The following is a 20,437-nucleotide window of genomic DNA, read 5'->3' on the forward strand; positions in this document are numbered from 1 at the left end:
AATCGCTTAGTACAAGAGATGGATGCACAGAAACTTAAGAGTTTAAAAAGCCACATCCACCACTTCAAAAGTTTTGCCTGTAGGGGATATAATTCAACACGCAACTAGCAGGGCAACGGGGGGCGGGGGGGGGGACCACAGGACCTCTTAAGTTTCTCTAAGTACACATCAAGAATAAAGAATTAACACGTAAAGTCTTAAACAAATATCCCTTAAAAACGGTACGGAATGGATCCTAGAAAAGAAATGTTAGACATGTACGGTCAAACACAATGATTTATTAAAAATAAAACGTAAAAATGATTTTTGTACATATGCTTCCAAATTTCAGGCATGGGATCCAAGTAGATTTCATAGAAAACGCTGTAGCCAGGTTATCAAGTCCTTACAACAAAGTAAACTACCCCCCACCCCAACCCCCGCCCAGGTTTTGCTACAGAATCAGCAAGTTCACTCCCTCCCTCCCCCCAAAAAACACAAATTAAAACAAGACATTTTGCTAGTATAAAAACGACCAAGGTCCAAGTAATAATAAAAAAATAGAGTCCATCAATGACTGTAACACAAAAATGTGTATGTGGGGCCGAGTCCATCTTCAGAGGGAGAGACAAGAGAGGTGGCAGGCAAATAGAGGAACACCCCCAAGGGTAAGCAGCCTTAGAAGTGGCTCCCCCAAGGGCAAAACAGGGAAGGCGGTGGTGTGGGTGTGAGGGGGTGGGGCTTAGGAGTTGACCCCACTTGGGTTTTTGAAAAGAGCTACCCCAATAGCCACTCCCAGGCATTTTAAATTTTCTTTTAGAAGGAGCTCCCTCCATAGCCACCCCCACCTCCATAGCCGCCTCTGTAAGGTCCACTATTACTGCGACCGCCCCAGCTGCTGCCTCCGCCGCCGCCGCCGCTCTTCATGGGCCCGTAAGAGGACTGATGCTGACTGTAGCTGCCGAAGCCGCCGAAGCCGTTACCGTAGTCGCTCCCACCGTAGGACGAACCGCCGCCGCCGCCTCCGTAAGCATTGTAGCCGCCGCCACCGCCGCCGCCGTAACCACCGTAGCTGTTGTAACCGCCGCCGCCGCCCTTGGAAAGGCCGTTCTGGTCTCGACCACCGCCGCGCCCCCGGCCGCCTCGGCCGCCCCGGGAGGATCGGGAGCCGCCTCCACCCCCACCGGAGTAGATATCCTCCTTGGGGACTGCCTTCTTCACCTCCACGCGATGGCCCTGAATCGGATGGAACTTGACCACCGCGGCCTTGTCTGCCGCGTCGTGATTCTGAAAATACACGAAGCCGAATCCACGCTTCTTGCCGGACTGCTTGTCGGCAATAATCTCGGCCTTTTCCACGGTGCCAAACTGCGAGAAGTGCTCGATCAGGTCGCCCTCAGCCACGTCTCCCTTAAGGCCGCCGACAAAGAGCTTCTTAACCTTGGCGTGGGCACCGGGCCGCGCCGAATCCTCCCGGGACACCGCCCGCTTCAGCTCCACAGTGTTGCCGTCCACGGCATGGGGCGAGGCGGCCATGGCGGCGTCGGCCTCCTCCACATTGGAGTAGGTCACGAAGCCAAAGCAACGGGAGCGCTTGGTCTGGGGATTCACCACCACCACGCAGTCCGTCAGAGTCCCAAAGGCCTCAAAGTGGCCGCGCAGGCCCGACTCACTCGTCTGCACATTGAGGCCGCCGATGAACAGCTTACACAACTGGGAATTCTCCATCTCCAAGGCTCGGGCCTTGCCCCCGCCCTGCGAGCTCCGAGGTTTCGCCGTCGCCGCCGTTATCGTTGGTTAAGGCCTCTACACAGCTTGGGCCCAGCCGCTGCTGGAGCCACCCCCGCCGGTCACCGACAGGGAAGGGAAAAAGGGAAGGGGAGGGAAGGAAGGAAGAAAGGAAGGGGGAGGGAAGGGGAGCGGTGCCGGCGAAAGGGCGAGCCGAGGAGACTGGAAGACAACCAAGGCCACCGCTACCGCCGCCGCCACCTCCGCTCCCCTATCTGGGCACCACACAAAGAGGCCGCTGAACGCGCGCGCACCCTCCCCGAGGCGTGCGTCACCGCCGACGTACGGCAGCCTAGGGCTGCCCTCCAATCCCCGCCTCGCTCCCCTTAATCCCGCCTACCGCGCCGCAGCGCCGCTCTAGATCACGGACTCCCCGCCCTCCGCGGTCTATTCAAGCCCGCGGCCTGTGCCGCTCCCGCCTCCCCTTCTGCCAACCCGCTTTCATTCCCGAGCGCCCTATTGTCCCTTGACATGGGTCCCTCCCTGCCCTCCGCGCACCGCCGCGATTCATTTCCTCCTAGCACTGCGGCTGTTCCCAGTGTTTCTCCCCCTCCCCTTTCCTCATCTCCGCGCCCAACTCCGCAGTGGCGTTCGCGCCAGCCCCTTGAGAGACATGTCAGTTCAGCCAATCACCGTGATCCCCTCGCACCCACTTCCGTTTTCGGCAGCTGTTGGACGGGCGCGCTCCCCGGTGCGCGCTTGCCCCGGCGCCCCCAGCGTGCAGAACCTGTCTGCCACCCCCTCGCCTTCTGCAGCCCAGGGCTTTGCAGGGGAGAGAGCAGGAGGCGCGCTGGGGGCCATTCCCAGCGGATGCGGCCTGGGGCGCCATGCGCGGGCTTTTTGAAAACTTGACGTTGGGGTTGGGGGCCCGGATCTACCCGCCGCCTTTCCGCTTGTCCGCTACACCTGGCGTCCCCGCCCCACCTCCCGCCCGCACAAAGATGGAGGGCAGAGGCCTGGTCCACGAAGGCGGTTATTAACCGTTTACGGTGGGCCGACATGCGGTTAAACTAAAACTCTGCCACGTGGCCCTGCGCAAAAGCGAGCCCGAGGCGGCGGTGTGAAAGACAACGGAACCAAAGAGCTTCAGACATTACGAACCAGACGAGGCGCGACATCCCTGCCACCATCCCGCCATCCTTGAAGCCCTCCCACGACGCCCTCTCAGAAGGAGGCCCTTTCAGGTCCCCTTGGCATACTCCAAAATTTTCATTTAACCTCAGTGAATGGGTTTTTATGTGTAATTTACATCATCCATGTGTTGCTTTCTTTCAACTAGAATGTTAGTTTTTTGTTTTTGTTTTTGTTTTTTTTTGAGATGAGTTTCACTTTTGTTGCCGAGGCTGGAGTGCAGTGGGGCAATCTCGGCTCAGCAGCCTCCGCCTCCTGGGTTCAAGCTGTTCTCCTGCCTCAGTCTCCTGAGTAGCTGAGATTACAGGCGCCCACCACCATGCCCGGCTGATTTTTGTATTTTAGTAGAGATGGGGTTTCACCATGTTGGTCAGGCTGGTCTGGAACTCCTGACTTCAGGTGATCCATCTGCCTCGGCCTCCCAAAGTGCTGGGTTACAGGCGTTAGCCACCGCGCCTGGCCTAGAATGTTAGCTTTGCTTGTTTTTTGTGTTTTGTTTTGCTTTTTGTTTTTTTGAGACGGAGTCTCGCCCAAGCTGGAGTGCTACGGCACGATCTTGGTTTACTGCAACCTCTGCCTCCCAGGTTCAAGCGATTCTCCTGCCTCAGCCTCCCGAGTAGCTGGGACTACAGGCACGCACCACCACGCCTGACTAATGTGTGTATTTTTTAGTAGAGACAGGGTGAACATGTTGGCCGGACTGGTCTCAAACTCGTGACCTAGTGATCCTCCCGCCTCGGCCTCCTAAAAGTAGAATGTTAGCTTTTTAAAGGTGTTGGTTAGACGAACGTTTTACAGAGAGAAAGAGAGATCATATAGCCCTAAGTCACTGCTTTTAGTGCCCTCACTCAGATGGGAATGGAAGAAAATTACAACGGCTTCCATTTATTGAGCCTTTGTGTGCCCAGCAAGATACATGGGGTGGGACATAGTTAATATGAGGCATTACGTGACCAAAAGCCTCCAAAACTATATGGTAAATACTGAAGAAGTTAAGAGGAATTCCTCACCGTATCCTCAAGTATTCAGGAAAGATTTAGGAAAGAATTGGAAGTTGCACTGAACCTCAGAGCCAAAGACTAGTTAGTATCCTAAACAAATTAAGGCTGGAACAGAAAACCAAATACCACAAGTTCTCACTTATAAGTGGGAGCTACACATTGAGTACATATGGACACAAAAGAAGGGAACATTAGGTCTTTTTTAAGGATGGCGGGTGGGAGGAGGGTGAGGACTGAAAAACTACCTATGAGGTATTATGCTGGTGACTTGGGTGACAAAATTATCTATACACCAAACCCCCAAGACAATTTACCCACATAACAAACCTCCACACGTATCCCTTGAACCTAAAATTAAAAATTGGAAAGGAAAAAAAAAAGATTTCTATATGGAGTTTACTTGAGCAAAATCCAGAGGGAACATAAGCTTCAAGAGACAGGGAGTGGACCAGTTAGTTTGAGAGGAGCAGGCAGTTTTAGATAGAAAACAGTAAGAGGTAAGACAGGTTGAGGGTCTTTGATACTATGAAATGATACTATGGAATGTGTTGAATCTTAGGTTAAGTAGTTAGGGGGATATTGTAACAAAGGTAAATAGATGGACTAAAGTTTGAGGGTAAACTCGTCTGGTCTATCACTTACCCTGTAACCGTCCAGTTATGTGACTTTGGGCAAGTTACTTAACCTTTTTAAAAATGTAATCAGTTTTATTATCTTAAAATGGGAATAGTAAAACATCTTTCTGTTGTAGTGAAAATTAAAGAGATTCTACATGTATACATGCCTGGCACATAGTAAGTGCTCAGTTTGTCCAATTATATGAATCCTATGCCTGGTGGTGGCAATATGGCTGTAAACAACAGACAAAAACCTGTGCCCTCATGATGCTTACATTCTAGTGGGAAGAAGCAGACAATAAACAAGAGTGGTATATGGCATGTTAGATAGTGATACATTGGAAAAAAAACGAAAGAGGACAGGAGAAAGCTATTAACCATGTTATTACAAAAAAAAAAAAATTCAAATGTCAGGATTTGCCTATTGATAATAAAGAAAAGGGAAAATGGGCTGGGCACAGTGGCTCATGCCTGTAATCCCAGCACTGTGGGGGGCTGAGGCAGGCAGATCACTTGAGGTCAGGAGTTCAAGACCAGCATGGCCAACAAATTGAAACCCCATGGGTGGTGGCACATGCCGTAATCCCAGCTACTTGGGAGGCTGAAGCAGGAGAATTGCTTGAATGCAGGAGGCAGACGCTACTGTTAGCGGAGATGGCACCACTGTTTTAGAGTCATCCAAATCTTAAACCAGTAAAAGATGAACTTCCGAAGGAATAAAGACCATAACTTACGAAAACTGTTACTTTAGGAATTTACAATTTTAGTAGATAGTTTTTGTCTACATTGTTTTTAAATAATAGTTTACCAGCAGTGCCCAACCTTTCTGGCACCAACGGCCTATTTCATGAAAACAATTTTTCCACAGACCAGGATGTGGTTTCAGGATGATTCAAGTGCATTACATTTATTGTGCACTTTATTTCTATTATTATTGCATCATAAGATTCAATGAAATATAATAATTATACAACTCACTATAACATAGAATCAGTGAGAGTCTTGAGCTTGTTTTCCTGCAACTAGCCGGTTCCCATCTAGGGGTGACACCCAAAGTGTGTTGCTTATGTCCAGTTTACTCCATAATCTCGTTTTGGTTGCTGTCACTGCAGAAAACCCTGCATCACAAATATAGGATGCTGGAAATGGAAGCAGGCTTTTCAGTGCTTTTGTGGCAATCTCAGGATATTCCACCTTGACTTTAATCCAGAATGTATGGAAATTTGAAGTTGTCTCAAACATACAAGGTCGCCGTCACCTGCAATCTCAAGCAGTTGATCCTCTTCCAGTATGGACAAAGTCGATTCTCCTGGCTTATTCACAAATGGGTGGTGGATCCATTCCTTCCCAGTTCAGGGTTTTTTTGTGGTTGGCAAGCAAAGCTGAAACTCTTTTGAAAGCTGAGCTAGGTGATCATGCACCAGCTGGGAGAAAGAAGGTCCTGGCTCAGCCTCTTTCAAAATCTCTGCTAATGTTTGAAACATGTCAGAAATCCCAATGTTCACTCGTCGCCCCCAAAATTCCAGTTTGGTTTTGAATGCAGCCCCTTTATCTGCTGATTTGAACACAGTTGTTGTTCTCCCCTGAAGTGACAGATTGAATTCGTTGAGCAGGCTGAATCTGTCACACAAGTAAACAAGTTTTGCCACCCATTCTATGTCACTGAAATGTGCTGCCAGTGGTGACTGTTTTTGTAAAAGAAATCTCTGGAGTGGCTCTCATAACTCAAAAACTCTGGCCAGTTATCTACCTTTAGAAAGGCATCTCATTTCTTATACACATCTCACAGAGTTGCACAAATAGACGTGAGTTAAGGGCATGCACTTTAATGTCATTGATAATTTTAATCACATCCTGCAAAACGTTAAGTTTGGGTGATGATTTTCAGCTACCCAGCATTTCTCTATAGATGACACAGTGCATAGACTCACATTCAGAAGTGACCTCTTTGACCTGAGTAGTGAAACCAGAAAGTCATCCAGTCATGTCAGCCACTCTGTGCATATACTGACACAAAATGACCAATTCCGTTTTCCTATATGTAATCATTCGAAGTCTTGAATAGTTCTGCACCTGTGTGTTGGTTGGCAACAAAAGTGCACATAACATATCCCCCTGCACATCCTCCTGAAAAAGATATGGCACAATAACAAGCATTGTTGTCTTGTTATCAACATCGGTAGACTCATTAACCTGGATTGCATACCATTGTGATGCATTAATCCTCTCTAGCAATTGTGCCCCAATATGCTCTGCTATTTCATCAGTTTGTCTAGTTATGGTACTAGCCGAAAAAGGAACACGTGCCACCTTTTGAACTCCAGCGTCTCCTAAAAGTTCATGATAAATGTCCTTAGCAGCAGGCAGGAACAACTCTTCACCAGCGGTAAAGGGCTTCTTAGCTTTAGCAATGCAGTTAGCCGCTAAGAATGATGCTCTCAGTACAGATACATTTGATGAAGTGGTGGCCTTCAATAATTGCTTCTGGTTTTTTGTTTGTTTGTTTTTCAGACAGGGTCTTGCTCTTTCACCCAGGCTGGAGTGCAGTGGCACAATCTTGGCTCACTGCAACCTCTGCCTCCTGGGTTCACGTGATTCTCATGCCTCAGTCTCCCGAGTAGCTGGGACTACAGGTGCACACCACCACACCCAGCTAATTTTTGTATTTTCAGTTGAGACAGGGTTTCGCCATATTGGTCAGGCTGGTCTCAAACTCCTGGCCTCAAGCAACCCACCCACCTCAGCCTCCCAAAGTGCTGGGATTACAGGTGTGAGCCACCGTGCCTGGCCAATTGCTTCTGCTCTTTGTGTTCATTTGAAAAACTTTTGAAAAACTCCAAAGCCTTGACTTTTAATACAAGGTGCTAGGTCTCCATGTGGAGAAGCAGTTTTGAAGGTTTCATGGCTTTGCTGGATAGCCAGTTGCCATATGTTATACAAAGCAGGCTTGTAGAATGTTAATCACCTGTTGCAATGAACCTGTAATTTAAGTAGGACTCTTGGTGTTTTCTTTTAAATGCAGCTTTATTTTTGATGGCAGTCTTAATGTCTTCTGATGTCTCATGATTCGGTCTGTCCCCCTTGACAAAGAAGCTCTCCAGTGACATTTGTTTTTTACTCATTTTGGCTAGGGTTAGCTTGTGGGCTAACAAAACTGTGACTGAGACAAGTGCATAGCGTGGGAAAGAGGCATGGATGGAAGTGGTAAATAAAATAATGGGCAGGCCATGCTCAGACTAAAATAAGTGTCAGATTCTGACAGCCTGCCACCACTTGTAGCTGTACAACTGAAGTACATCAATTCGCTTGCCACTATAAAGCCTACCACCAGCCATGGCTTAATTGTCACTTGCCACTTGCTGATAGGGTTTTGATATGAGTCTGTGATTTATTATGGTCTCTGTGCAGTCAAACCTCCCTGCTAATGTTAATCTGTATTTGCAGCCACTCCCCTGCATTAGCATTACCACCTCAGCTCCATCTCAGATCATCAGGCATTAGATTCTCATAAGAAGTGCACAACCTAAATACCTCGCATGTGCAGTTCACAATAGGGTTCATGCTCCTATGAGAATCTAATGCCACCACTGATGTGACAGTAGGCGGAGATCAGGAGGTAATGTGAGCAATGGGGAGCAGCTGTAAATACAGATGAAGCTTCACTCGCTCACCCAACATTCACCTCCTGCTGTGCGGCCCAGTTCCTAATGGACCATAAACCGATACCAGTCCATGGCCCGGGAGGTGGGATCCCCTGACCTATACCACCTAAATGGGGATCCATTAGGGTTTTCATTTCTATTGACTAATAAAGCTTCATAGAGGCAAATGTCAGGTCTAGACAACTTACATATAGTAGGGTGGAGGGATGATCAGAGACAATACAAGAATGTTGTAGAGACATTAAGAAAGCCAGGATACATGCAGTATGATTGGAATGTTAAGTTTTTTTGTGTCAGTTTGTTTGTTTTTTGAGACAAGAGTCTTACTCTGACACCCAGGCTGGAATGCAGTGGTGCAATCTCAGCTCACTGCAATCTCCACCTCCAGGGTTCAAGCCATTCTCCTGCCTCAGCCTCCTGAGTAGCTGGAATTACAGGCATGTGCCACCATTCTTGGCTAATTTTTGTATATTTAGTAGAGTTGGGGTTTCACAGTGTTGACCAGGCTGGTCTTGAACTCCTGACCTCAGGTGATCCACCTGCCTCTGGCTCCCAAAGTATTGGGATTACAGGCATGAGCCAACACACCAGGCCAGAATGTTAGATTCTTTTTGGAGATTAGATCAGTAAAGGTAGGGACAGTCAATAAAAGGAGTGTTATGTAAATACTTAAATGATGCAGTCAATTTCCTACTCTAGGTCATTAAGGGGGAAAAACTATTTTTTTCTACTTTGCCTTTTAGATCATTGCCTGAGTTTACTTTGTTTCTTTAACTTGCTTACAGGTATCTCAGCCTTCAAAAATAAAACATTTAAAAATATAACTGAAATTTAGACTACCTTTGGCTTCCATCCCTCCTGCAAGCTTGATTACAAAAACCTAATGGAAGGTGATGGTTACACAAGTCATAGAACCACACACTAAAAAGAGTGTGTTTTAATATATCTAAATTATACATAGAAAGAGAAAGAGTGAACTGAGAAAGAAAGGAAAGACTATGGCCAGCTATATTTCCAGAAAGCAGCAACTGTGATTTTTTAAAATCAACTTTTTAAAATTACATCCATGTTTATTGTGCAGTGAGGATTCTGCTATGAACTAAATTGTGCACCCCTGGTCCCCACTCTCAAATTCATATATTGAAGTCATAACTCCCAGTACCTCCAAATGTAACCATAATTGAAGATAAGGTTTCGAAAGAGGTGATTACATTAAAATGATGTCATTAGGATGGGGCCCTACTTCAATATGTCTGGTGTCACAAGAAGAGACAACAGGAGCACAAGTGCATAGAGGGACGACCATCTGCAAGCCAAGGAGGAGAGGCCTCAGAAGAACCCCAAAATGCCAGCACTTTATCTTTGACCTCCATCCTCCAGAACTAGGAGAAAATAAATTTCTATTGTTTAAGCCACTCATTCTGTAATATTTTGTTTTGACAGCATTAGCAAACTAGTACAGGTTCCATTTTTATTTATTCAGGGTGAACATTTCAAAAGGGCATTCTTTGCCACTTGTGGTGAAAGTATATTTTTTCTAGTGGACCCTAACAACTCATATCAAAAGCTTTTAAATTTGGCCCATTCTTTTGAACCATCAATTACACTTCCAGAATTATATCACAGTGAAATAATTCAGGACCTATATAAGGATTTAGCTATAAAAATATTTATTTTAATTTGTTTATACTAGAAAAAAAGTTGGGAATGACCTAATAGTCCCAAAATAGCTATCTAATAAATAGGGAAACAATTAAGTGCTCCAGGTAAGAATACTATATTATGAAGTACTAAAATTGATATTACAGAGGAAAAAGTCATGACTTGCATTTAGATATAAATCTCATACCATCAAGATAATGTATAAAAAGTCACACTATTTATTTTGCCAAATCAAATTAAGTCTGACTTAATTTGAACCCCATACTTGTCAGAATGGCAAAAATGTCAACATGTCATTACGGGGGTTCCTTCTACCTTTTTTCATGCAAAGGCACTTGCCTCTCTCTCTTTAATAAAATGCTTTTTGTGGAGGAAAAAAAAAAAAAAAAAACACCCCAAGAGGAGGATTGTCTTTAAAAGGGTCTCTCCTGAGGTGAGAAAATGAACAGACCATTTTGTTGTGGTGATGTTAATTGTACCTTGTTCTTCTGCCTGTATATTCCCTTGCCTCAAGAGCAAAATCTAGGCTTTTAGACGGGAGAATTGTATTTGTCTCTTCCAGATGGAAGGAAATGTTGAAGGAGAGCTGGGCGCAGTGGCTCATGCCTGTAATCCCAGCACTTTGGGAGGTTGAGGCGGGTGGATCACGAGGTCAGGATATTGAGACTATCATGGCTAACACGGTGAAACCCCGTCTCTACTAAAAAATACAAAAAATTAGCTGAGGCAGGAGAATGGCATGAACCCGGGAGGTGGAGCTTGCGGTGAGCCGAGATCGAGCCACTGCACTCCAGCCTGAGTGACAGGGCGAGACTCCGTCTCAAAAAAGAAAAAAAAAAGTTGAAGGAGGAGGGCTTAGTGTGAATAAAAGATAGCTTCCCAAGTCTAGAAGTGACAAGAAGCTTCTGAGTTTTCCCCACTGGAGGAAGCCAGTATACAGCCCCCTCCACCCCCAACTCCACCCCATCCCCCACATCATTGATAACACTGAAGGCTGAACATTAATTATCTTGAAAGTAAGGTATACCACCTTGGTGTTGGAACCAGATCCACGTAAACCTGGAACTTTTGTATACACAACTCTAGTAATAACAGGGATTGAATTGCCAGCCAGATGGGTAGGAGGTTGAGGCAGATGATCAGAATTAGAGGACTAAACAAATTTAAACATTTCTCAGAATATCTGTTCCCTAAAACACACACACCCAAGTACATACACATGCACAAACTCATACACAGAATATGTACCTTCTAAATTGAAAGTATTTAGAGCTTTCTACTGTCATTTATTTATCATTTCATTTAATTCATTCATGGGCTAGGTGTTGTGAATAAAGAAAAGTCTCTGGCCTCTAGTCTTGGGAGCTCAACAGTCTTGGGAGAAAGAGAAAATCAACAATTAAAATACATATGACAAGTAGTATAACAGAAGTTGTAAACACAGTGTATTAGGATAGAAATGAAGAAACCCAGAGTTCAGTAAATTCTTCAAATGAAAACTGACTTCGGAAGTACGTATAATAGTTAGGCCTACAAGAAGGTACAGGAAATGGTGTGTGTACATGCTGTGTTTGGAATTGAAAAGTAACTATCAAAAATGTGATGGTGTGCTTTGCAGACGCCGCCACTGAGGAAAACCCTGTACTACCAGCCATGGTCAACCCCACCATGGTCTTTGGCATTGCTGTCGTCGGTGAGCTCTTGGGCCGCGTCTCCTTCGAGCTGTTTGCAGACAAGTTTCCAAAAACAGCAGAAAATTTTCGTGCTCTGAGCATTGGAGAGAAAGGATTTGGTTATAAGGGTTCCTGCTTTCACAGAATTATTCCAGGGTTTATGTGTCAGGGTGGTGACTTCACACGCCATAATGGCACAAGTCCATCTATGGGGAGAAATTTGAAGATGAGAACTTCATCCTAAAGCGTACAGGTCCTGGTCCTGACATCTTGTCCATGGCAAATGCTGGACCCAACACAAATGGTTCCCAGGTTTTCACCTGCACTGCCAAGACTGAGTGGTTGGATGGCAAGCATGTCTTTGGCAAAGTGAAAGAAGGCATGAATATTGTGGAGGCCATGGAGCACTTTGGGTCCAGGAATGGCAAGACCAGCAAGAAGATCACCATTGCTGACTGTGGACAACTTGAATAAGTTTGACTTGTGTTTTATCTTAACCACCAGACCATTCCTTCTGTAGCTCAGGAGTGCACCCCTCCACCCCATTTGCTCACAATATCCTAGAATCTTTGTGCTCTCGCTGCAGTTCCCTTTGGGTTCCATGTTTTCCTTGTTCCCTCCCATGCCTGCTGGATTGCAGAGTTAAGTTTATGATTATGAAATAAAAACTAAATAACAAAAAAAAGTGATGGTATATATTAGTTTCCTATTGCTGCTGTAAGAAATTACCAGAAATTTAGTGACTTAAAAAAAACCACACAAATATATTATAGTTCTGTAGGTCAGAATCAAGGTGTTGGCAGGGCTGTGTTTCTTTCTGTGTTTCTTTCTTTCTTTCTGGAGGCTCTATAAGAGAATCTCATTCCCTGCCTTTTCCAGCTTCAAATGCCAGCCTCATATTCCTTGGCCTGTGGTCCTCTTCCATATTCAAAGCCAAAAGCCAGTTGAGACTTTCTCACTGACACTAACTCTTCTGTCTCCCAGATAATCCTGGTGCAATGGACTGAATGTGCCCCCCAAAATTAAAATGTTGAAACCCTAATCCCAATGTGACAGTATTTGGAGGTGGGACCCTGAGGAGGTAATTAGGTCATGAAAGTGAAGCCCTCATGAATGGGATTAGTGCCCTTATAAGAAGAGCCCAGAGGGCTAGCTAGCTCTCTTTCTACCAAGTGAGGATACAATGAATGAGAAGTAGGCAGACTGCAACCTGGATGGGGCCCTCACCAGAACCCAACCATGCTGGCACTCTGATCTTGGAGTTGTAGCCTCCAGAACTGTGAGAAATAAATTTTTGTTGTTTATAAGCCATTCAGGATATGGTACTTTGTTATAGCAGCCCAAACTAAGACACCAGAATAATCCCTTTATTATAAAGTCAGCTGATTAGCAACCTTAATTCCTCTTTGTCATGTAACATAACACATTCTCAGGTCCCAGGGATTAAAATGTGGACGTGTTTGCAAGACCATTATTCTGTCTACCTAAGGTGGGAACAAGAAAACTAGCCTGATGAATAGAACAGTACCTCACATCTCAATATTAATGCTGAATGTAAATAACCTAAATGCTCCACTTAAAAGATACAGAATGGCAGAATGAATAAAAATCCACCAACCAAGTATCCGCTGTCTTCAAGAGATTTGCCTGATACATAAGGAGTCACATAAACTTAAGGTAAAGAGGTGGAAGAAGATATTCCATGCAAATGGACACCAGAAGCAAGCAGGAGTAGCTATTCTTGTGTCAGATGAAACAGACTTTAAAGTAATAATAGTTTAAAAAGACAAAGAGGGATATTATATAATGATAAAAGGATTAGCCCAACAGGAAAATTTCACAATCCTAAATATATATGCACCTAACACTGGAGCTCCCAAATTTATAAAACAATTACTATTAGACCTAAGAAATAGACAGCAACACAATAATAGTGGGGGACTTCAATACTCCACTGACAGCACTAGACGGGTCATCAAGACAGAAAGTCAACAAAGAAACAATGGATTTAAACTGTACCCTAGAACAAATGGACTTAACAGATATTTACAGAACATTCTACCCAACAACTGCAGAATATATATTATTTTCATCAGCACGTGGAACATTCACCAAGACAGACCATATGATAGGCCACAGAACAAGTCTTCATAAGTTTAAGAAAATCAAAATTATATCAAGTACTCTCTCAGACCAAAGTAAAATAAAATTGGATATTAACTCCAAAAGGAACCCTCAAAATTATACAAATACATGGAAATTGGAAAATAAGTTATCTGCTCCTGAATGACCTTTGGGTCAACAATGAAATCAATATGGAAATTAGAAAATTCTTTGAATGAACAATAATAGTGACACATCCTATCAAAACCTCTGAGATACAGTAAAAGCAGTGCTAAGAGGAAAGTTCATAGCAATAAATGCCAACATCAAAAAGTCTGAAAGATCACAAATAGACAATAAGGTCACACCTCAAGAAACTACCGAAACAAGAACAAACCAAACCCAAACCCAGCAAAAGAAAAGAAATAACAAAGATCAGAGCAGAACAAAATAAAATTGAAACAAAAAAATACAAAAGATAAATGAAACAAAAAGCTAGTTCTTTGAAAAGATAAACAAAATCGATAGATCATTAGCAAGATTAACCAAGAAAAGAAAACAAAAGGTCCAAATAAGTGCAATTAGAAATCAAATGGGAGATATTACAACCAATGCCACAGAAATACAAAAGATCATTCAAGGCTACTAGGAACACCTTTGTGCACAAAAACTAAAAAAACCTAGAGGAGATGGATACATTTCTGGAAATATACAACCCTCCTAGATTAAACCAGGAGGAAATAGAACAGACCAATGACAAGTAGCAATATTGAAACAGTAATTAAAAAAATTGCTAACAAAAAAAAGTCCAGGAGCAGATGGATTAACACTGAATTCTATCAGACATTTAGAGAAGAATTGGTACCAATCCTACTGAAATTATTTCAAAAGATAAAGAGGGAATCCTCCCTAAATCATTCTATGAAGCCGTATTACTCTAATACCAAAACCAAGAAAGGACCTAACAAAAAAAGAAAACTACAGACCAATATCCCTGATGAACAAAGATGCAAAAATCCTCAACAAAATACTAGCTAACCAATCCAACAGCATATCAAAAAGACAATATACCATGATTAAGTGGGTTTCATACCACGGATGCAGGGTTACTTTAAAATATGCAAGTCAATAAATGTGATGCCTAAACAGAATTGAAAACAAAAATCGGCCAGGCACGGTGGCTCACGCCTATAATCCCAGCACTTTGAGAGGCCAAGGTGGGTGGATCACCTGAGGTCAGGAGTTTGAGACCAGCCCAGCCAACAGAACCCCGTCTCTACTAATAATACAAAAATTAGTCAGGTATGGTGGCACACGCCTGTAATCCCAGCTACTTGGGAAGCTGAGGCGGGAGAGTCGCTGGAACCCGGGAGGTTGAGGTTGCAGTAGGCTGAGATTGCACCACTGCATTACAGCCTGGGCAACAAGAGTGAAACTCCATCAGAAAGAAAGAGAGAAAGAGAGAAAGAGAGGGAAGGAAGGGAAGGAGAGGAAGGAAGGAAGGAAGGAAGGAAGGAAGGAAGGAAGGAAGGAAGGAAGGAAGGAAGGAAGGAAGGAAGGAAGGAGAGCAAAGAAGAAGGAAGAAGGAGGAGGAGGAGCAGGAGGAGGAAGAAGAAGAAGAAGGAGGAGGAGGAGGAGGAGAAGAAGAAGAGGAGGAGGAAGAAGAAGAAAAGAAAAAAAGAAAACAAAAATCATATGACCATCTCAATAGACAGACCAACAGTTGACAAAATTTAGCATCCCTTTATGATTAAAACCCTCAGTGTGATGGTTATTGACTTTTAGTGTTACTCCATTGTAGTCAGAGAAGATGCTTGGTATATTTTCAATTTTTTGTGAATGTTTTAAGACTTGTTTTTGTGACCTAACATATGGTCTGTCCTTGAGAATAATCCATATGTTGGTGAGAAGAATGTATATTCTGCAGCCGTTGGATGAAATATTCCATAAATATTTCTTAGGTCCATTTGGTCTGTAATGCAGATTAAGTCTGCATTTAAAAAAATTGAAATAATACCAAGCATCTTCTCTGACTACAATGGAGTAACACTAAAAGTCAATAATGAGAGGCATTTGGAAACTAGACAAACACATGGAAATTAAACAATATGCTCCTGAATGACCAGTGGTCAGTGAAGAAAGAAAAAAAATTGAAAAAATTTTTGAAACAAATGGTAATGGAAACACAACATACCAAAACCTATGGGTGACAGTGAGAGCAGTACTAAGAGGGAATTTTATGGCTACAAGTGTCTACATTGAAGAAGAAGAAGAAAAACTTCAAATAAATAACCTAACAATGTGTACCTCAACATAATAAAACCCACATATAATAGACTCACAGCTAGTATCATACGTAATGGGGAAACCTGAAAATCTTTCCTCTAAGATCTGGAACACAAAAAGGATGCTCACTACTATACTGAATACTCACTACTATACTGAATACTATACTGTTGAATACTATACTGTTATTCAGTATAGTACTGGAAGTCCTAACTAGAGAGATCAGACAAAAGAAAGAAATAAAGGGCATCTAAATTGTAAATGAAGAAGTCAGATTATCCTTGTTTGCAGATGACATGATCTTATATTTGGAAAAATCTAAAGACTCCACCAAAAAAAAACTGTTGGAACTGATAAAATCATTCATAAAGTTGCAGGATACAAAATCAAAAACAAAAATCAGTATCATTTCTATATGCCAACAGCAAACAATCTGAAAAAGGAATCAATAAAGTAATCCCACTTATAATAGCTACAAATAAAATTAAATACCTAGGAATTAACCAAAGAAGCAAAAGATCTCTACAATGAATACTATAAAACAATGATGCAAGAAATTGAAGAGGACACACAAAAAAAATGGAAAGATAGTCCATGTTCATGGATTGGATGAATCAATATTGTTAAAATATCCATACTACCCAAAGCAATCTACAGAGTCAATGCAATTCCTATCAAAATACAATGACATTCTTCACAGAAATAGGAAATACAATCCTAAAATTTAAATGGAACCACAAAAAAAAAAAAAAAAAAAAAAAAAAACAGAATAGCCAAAACTATTCTGAGCAAAAAGAACAAAACTGGAGGAATTGCATTACCTGACTTCAAATTATACTACAGAGTCAAGGTAACCAAAACAGCATGGTACTGACATAAAAACAGACACATAGACCAATGGAATAGAAGAAAGAAGCCAAAAACAAATCCATACATCTACAGTGAACTCATTTTCAACATGGATACCAGGAACACACATTGGGGAAAGGATAGAGTATTCAACAAATGTGCTGGGAAAACTGGATATCCATATGCAGAAGAATGAAACTAGACCCCTATCTCTCACCATATACAAAAATCAAAGAAAAATGGATTAAAGATTTAAATCTAAGACTTCAAACTATGAAACTACTGAAAGAAAACATTGTGAAAACTCTCCAGGACATTAGAGTGGGCAAAGATTTCTTGAGTAATACCTCACAAGCACAGGTGAACAAAGTGAAAATGGTCAAATGGGATCACATCAAGTTAAAAAGCTTCTGCACAGCAACGAAAACAATCAACAAAGTAAAGAGACAACACAGAGAATGGGAAAAAATATTTACAAACTACTTATCTGACAAGAGATTAATAACCAGAATATGTAAGGAGCTCAAACAGCTCTAGGAAAAAATCTAACAATCCGATTAATAAATGGATAAAAAATCTCAATAGACATTTCTCAAAAGAAGACATAAAAATGACAAACAGGTATATGAAAAGGTGCTCAACATCCCTGATCGTCAGAGGAATGCAGATCAAAACTACAATGAGATAACTCATTCCATTTAAGATGGCTTTTATCCAAAGACAGGCAATAACAAACGTTGGCAAGGATGTGGAGTAAAGAGAACCCTCGTACACTGTGGGTAGAAATGTAAATTAGTACGACCACGATGGAGGTTCTTCAAAAAACTAAAAATAAAGCTACCATAGGATCCAGCAATATCATTATTAGGTATAAACCCAAAAGAAAGAAAATCAGTATATCAAAGAGACATCTGCACTACCATGTTTATTACAGCACTATCCACAATAGCCAAGACCTGGAAGCGACCTAAGTGTCCATCGACAAATGAATGGATACAGAAAATTCATCCATAAAAAAGAATGAGATCCTGTCATTTGCAAAAATATGGATCGAACTGGAGGTCATTATGTTAAGTGAAACAAGCCAGACATAGAAAGACAAACTTTGGATGTTCTCACTTATTTGTAGGAGCTAAAAATTAAAACAATTGAATTCATGGAGATAGAGAGCCTGAGAAAGGTACTAGCGGAGAGGCAGTGAAGATGGCTAAAGGGGCCAGGCGCAGTGGCTCACGCCTGTAATCCCAGCACTTTGGGAGGCCAAGGAGGGCAGATCGCCTGAGGTCAGGAATTTGAGACCAGCCTGACCAATATGGTGAAACCCCGTCTCTACCAAAAATACAAAAATTATCTGGGTGTGGTGGCGAGTGCCTGTAAGCCCAGCTACGTGGGAGGCTGAGGCATGAGAACCACTTCAACCCGGGAGGCAGACGTTGCAAGCAGTTAATCATGTCTGGAGCCGAGATTGCACCACTGCACTCCAGCCTGCACAACAGAGCAAGACTCCGTCTAAAAAATAAATAAGATGGCTAATGGGTACAAAAAGAGTTAGAATAAGTAAAAGCTAGTATTCGATAGCATAACAGGGTGACTATAGTCAATAATAATTTAATTGTACATTTAAAAATAACTAAAAAAGTGTAATTGGATTGTTTCTAACACAAAGGATAAATGCTTGAGGTGACAGACACCCTATTTACCCTGAGGTGATTATTACCCACTGCATGCTTGTATCAACATATTTCATGTATCCCACAAACATATACACCTAGGTACCCACAAAAAATAAAAATTAAAAAAAATAATCAGCAGAGATTTAAAAAAGAACATTGAACAACACAGGGTATTAACAGAAAAATCTACACACACACACCCATACACATACACACACACACACACACACACACGAGATTAAGCAAATATGGCAAAGTATATATAATTACTGACTCTAGGAGGAAGGTATATGGGTACTCATTGTATTTAACTTTTAACTTTTATATGTTTGAAAATCTTCATAACAAAGAAACACATTATATACCACTGTCAGGAAATATGCCATAATGGTTCAGTGATTCTATCCAGATGGTAGATTTATGGATGACTGTTATTTTCTTCTTTTACTTTGACACATTTTCTATAATGGACATATATTATTTTTATTATCAACAATTAAAGCCTTATTCTATTGAGCACTAAACAATTATCCTATCACATGTGTCTATTGTAATGTGTCCTTTTTGCTAAACTACTTGATAGTATAATAGATATGACAGAGGCCAGCCACCTTTTCTATCCCTCTTCACATTTCTGAGGTCTCCCTCTTACAGGCACAAGTTTAGGGCAATTTGTGTTTGAACTCTGATGTCAGGAAGCATCTTGGGAAAAGTTTCTAGACAAGTGGTTGCTTTACTAGTTGGGGTACACCCTCCCTAATGTTGTGCCATCAGTTTTAGGGCCATATAAGTGACCCCCTAGATCAGGGAATGGCACCACCATCCAGCTGAGGTTGCTAGATGGCTTTTCCCTTGACAACCACCCCACCACCAATTCCACTTTCCAGATATGCTTAACTGCTTGCAATTCTCCTAAAAGACATGCTCTCTGAGCTCCAGGCCTTTGCACATATGGCACCCTTTGTCTAAATTAATGTCCCACAGCCTTTTTAATGTCATGGTGCACACAGAAAAAAATATTTATATAATACACAGTTGTAAAGTGGAAAGAATGTGGTGTTATTTACAAGGAACTTGCTAAAACATTCGATACAGAAGATATTTAATATTTAAGAAATATCCATATTTAAGATATTTAGATATACTTGATACTTAATGTTATTTTAACAAAAACCTTTAGCTTACTAATTTAAAAATTACTTTTTTCTTTGTAATATGAAATAATTCCAAACTTACAATAGAGTTGCAACAATAGTAGTGCAAATAACATTTTTCCTGAAACAGTAGAGAGTAAATCGCTAACATGATGCCCCAGTACACTAAGACTTTAGTGTATAATTGCAGTGAACAAGGACATTCTCCTACGTAACCACAATATAACCATCACAATTAGGAAATTAACATTGATCCATCACTACCAACGAACCCACAATCTCCATTCAAGTTTTGACAATTGTCCGAATAATGTGAATGGATCTAGTCCAGAATCACGCTCTGCTTTTGGTTGTCATGCCTCTTAAGTCTCCTTGCCTTTGTTGAACCTGACTCTTTTGAAGATTGCAGACTTATAGGTTAGTTACTTTGTATAATGTACCTCAATTTGAATTTGTCTAATATTTCCTCATAATTAGACTAAGATTATATATTTTGACAAGAATGTCACAGAAGTGACAAGGCAACCTATCAGGTAGCACATGATTTCTTTTTGTCCCATTACTGTTAATTTTAATCACTCAATTAAGGCAGTGTCTGCCAGATTTTCCACTCTGAAGTTGCTTTTGTTCCACTTTGTAAGTACTAAATTTGTGTGGAGGTATTTTGAAACTACATAATATCCCTTTCCTTATCAAACTTCCATTCACTAATTTTTAATATTCATTGATGATTCTTGGCTGAATCTACAATCATTTATAAATCCATGATCATTTATAAATGGTGATTTTCCTACTCAAGCATTACATCTACACTTACTAGATCTCTTCTCCCCAATTATTTATTCATTTATTTATATCC

At 42.0% G+C, this 20,437-nt stretch overlaps 2 protein-coding genes and 1 long non-coding RNA gene across 3 annotated transcripts; 2 read left to right on the top strand and 1 right to left on the bottom strand.

Moving 5' to 3' along the window:
- Window positions 1-124: 124 nt before the first annotated feature.
- HNRNPA0 (heterogeneous nuclear ribonucleoprotein A0) lies at window positions 125-1,876 on the bottom strand. Its single transcript, NM_001266639.1, is given in 1 exon segment — window positions 125-1,876. A coding segment is annotated over 1 exon segment (912 nt). The 5' UTR covers window positions 1,708-1,876; the 3' UTR covers window positions 125-795.
- Window positions 1,877-2,430: 554 nt separating this feature from the next.
- Window positions 2,431-4,674, top strand: LOC144341557 (uncharacterized). The gene is made up of 2 exons (XR_013418566.1): window positions 2,431-2,989; window positions 3,507-4,674. It is a non-coding gene; the product is annotated as an uncharacterized LOC144341557 (long non-coding RNA).
- Window positions 4,675-11,427: 6,753 nt separating this feature from the next.
- On the top strand, window positions 11,428-12,128 carry LOC144341248 (peptidyl-prolyl cis-trans isomerase A-like). The gene is made up of 2 exons (XM_078004345.1): window positions 11,428-11,736; window positions 11,835-12,128. The coding sequence occupies exons 1-2, from the start codon at window positions 11,443-11,445 to the stop codon at window positions 11,985-11,987; spliced, it is 447 nt and encodes a 148-aa protein (XP_077860471.1). The 5' UTR covers window positions 11,428-11,442; the 3' UTR covers window positions 11,988-12,128.
- The last annotated feature ends 8,309 nt before the right edge of the window (window positions 12,129-20,437 follow it).

Source organism: Macaca mulatta, chromosome 6 (genome assembly GCF_049350105.2).
Source record: "Macaca mulatta isolate MMU2019108-1 chromosome 6, T2T-MMU8v2.0, whole genome shotgun sequence".
In the NCBI taxonomy this organism is placed as follows: Eukaryota; Metazoa; Chordata; class Mammalia; order Primates; family Cercopithecidae; genus Macaca; species Macaca mulatta.

Bases quoted from the DNA above. Each gene is read 5' to 3' on its own strand.
- LOC144341248 (XM_078004345.1), top strand. From the start codon at position 11,443: ATGGTGTGCTTTGCAGACGCCGCCACTGAGGAAAACCCTGTACTACCA. The intron at 11,737-11,834 runs AAGATGAGAACT...CAGGTTTTCACC, and splicing joins CATCTATGGGGAGAAATTTG to TGCACTGCCAAGACTGAGTG.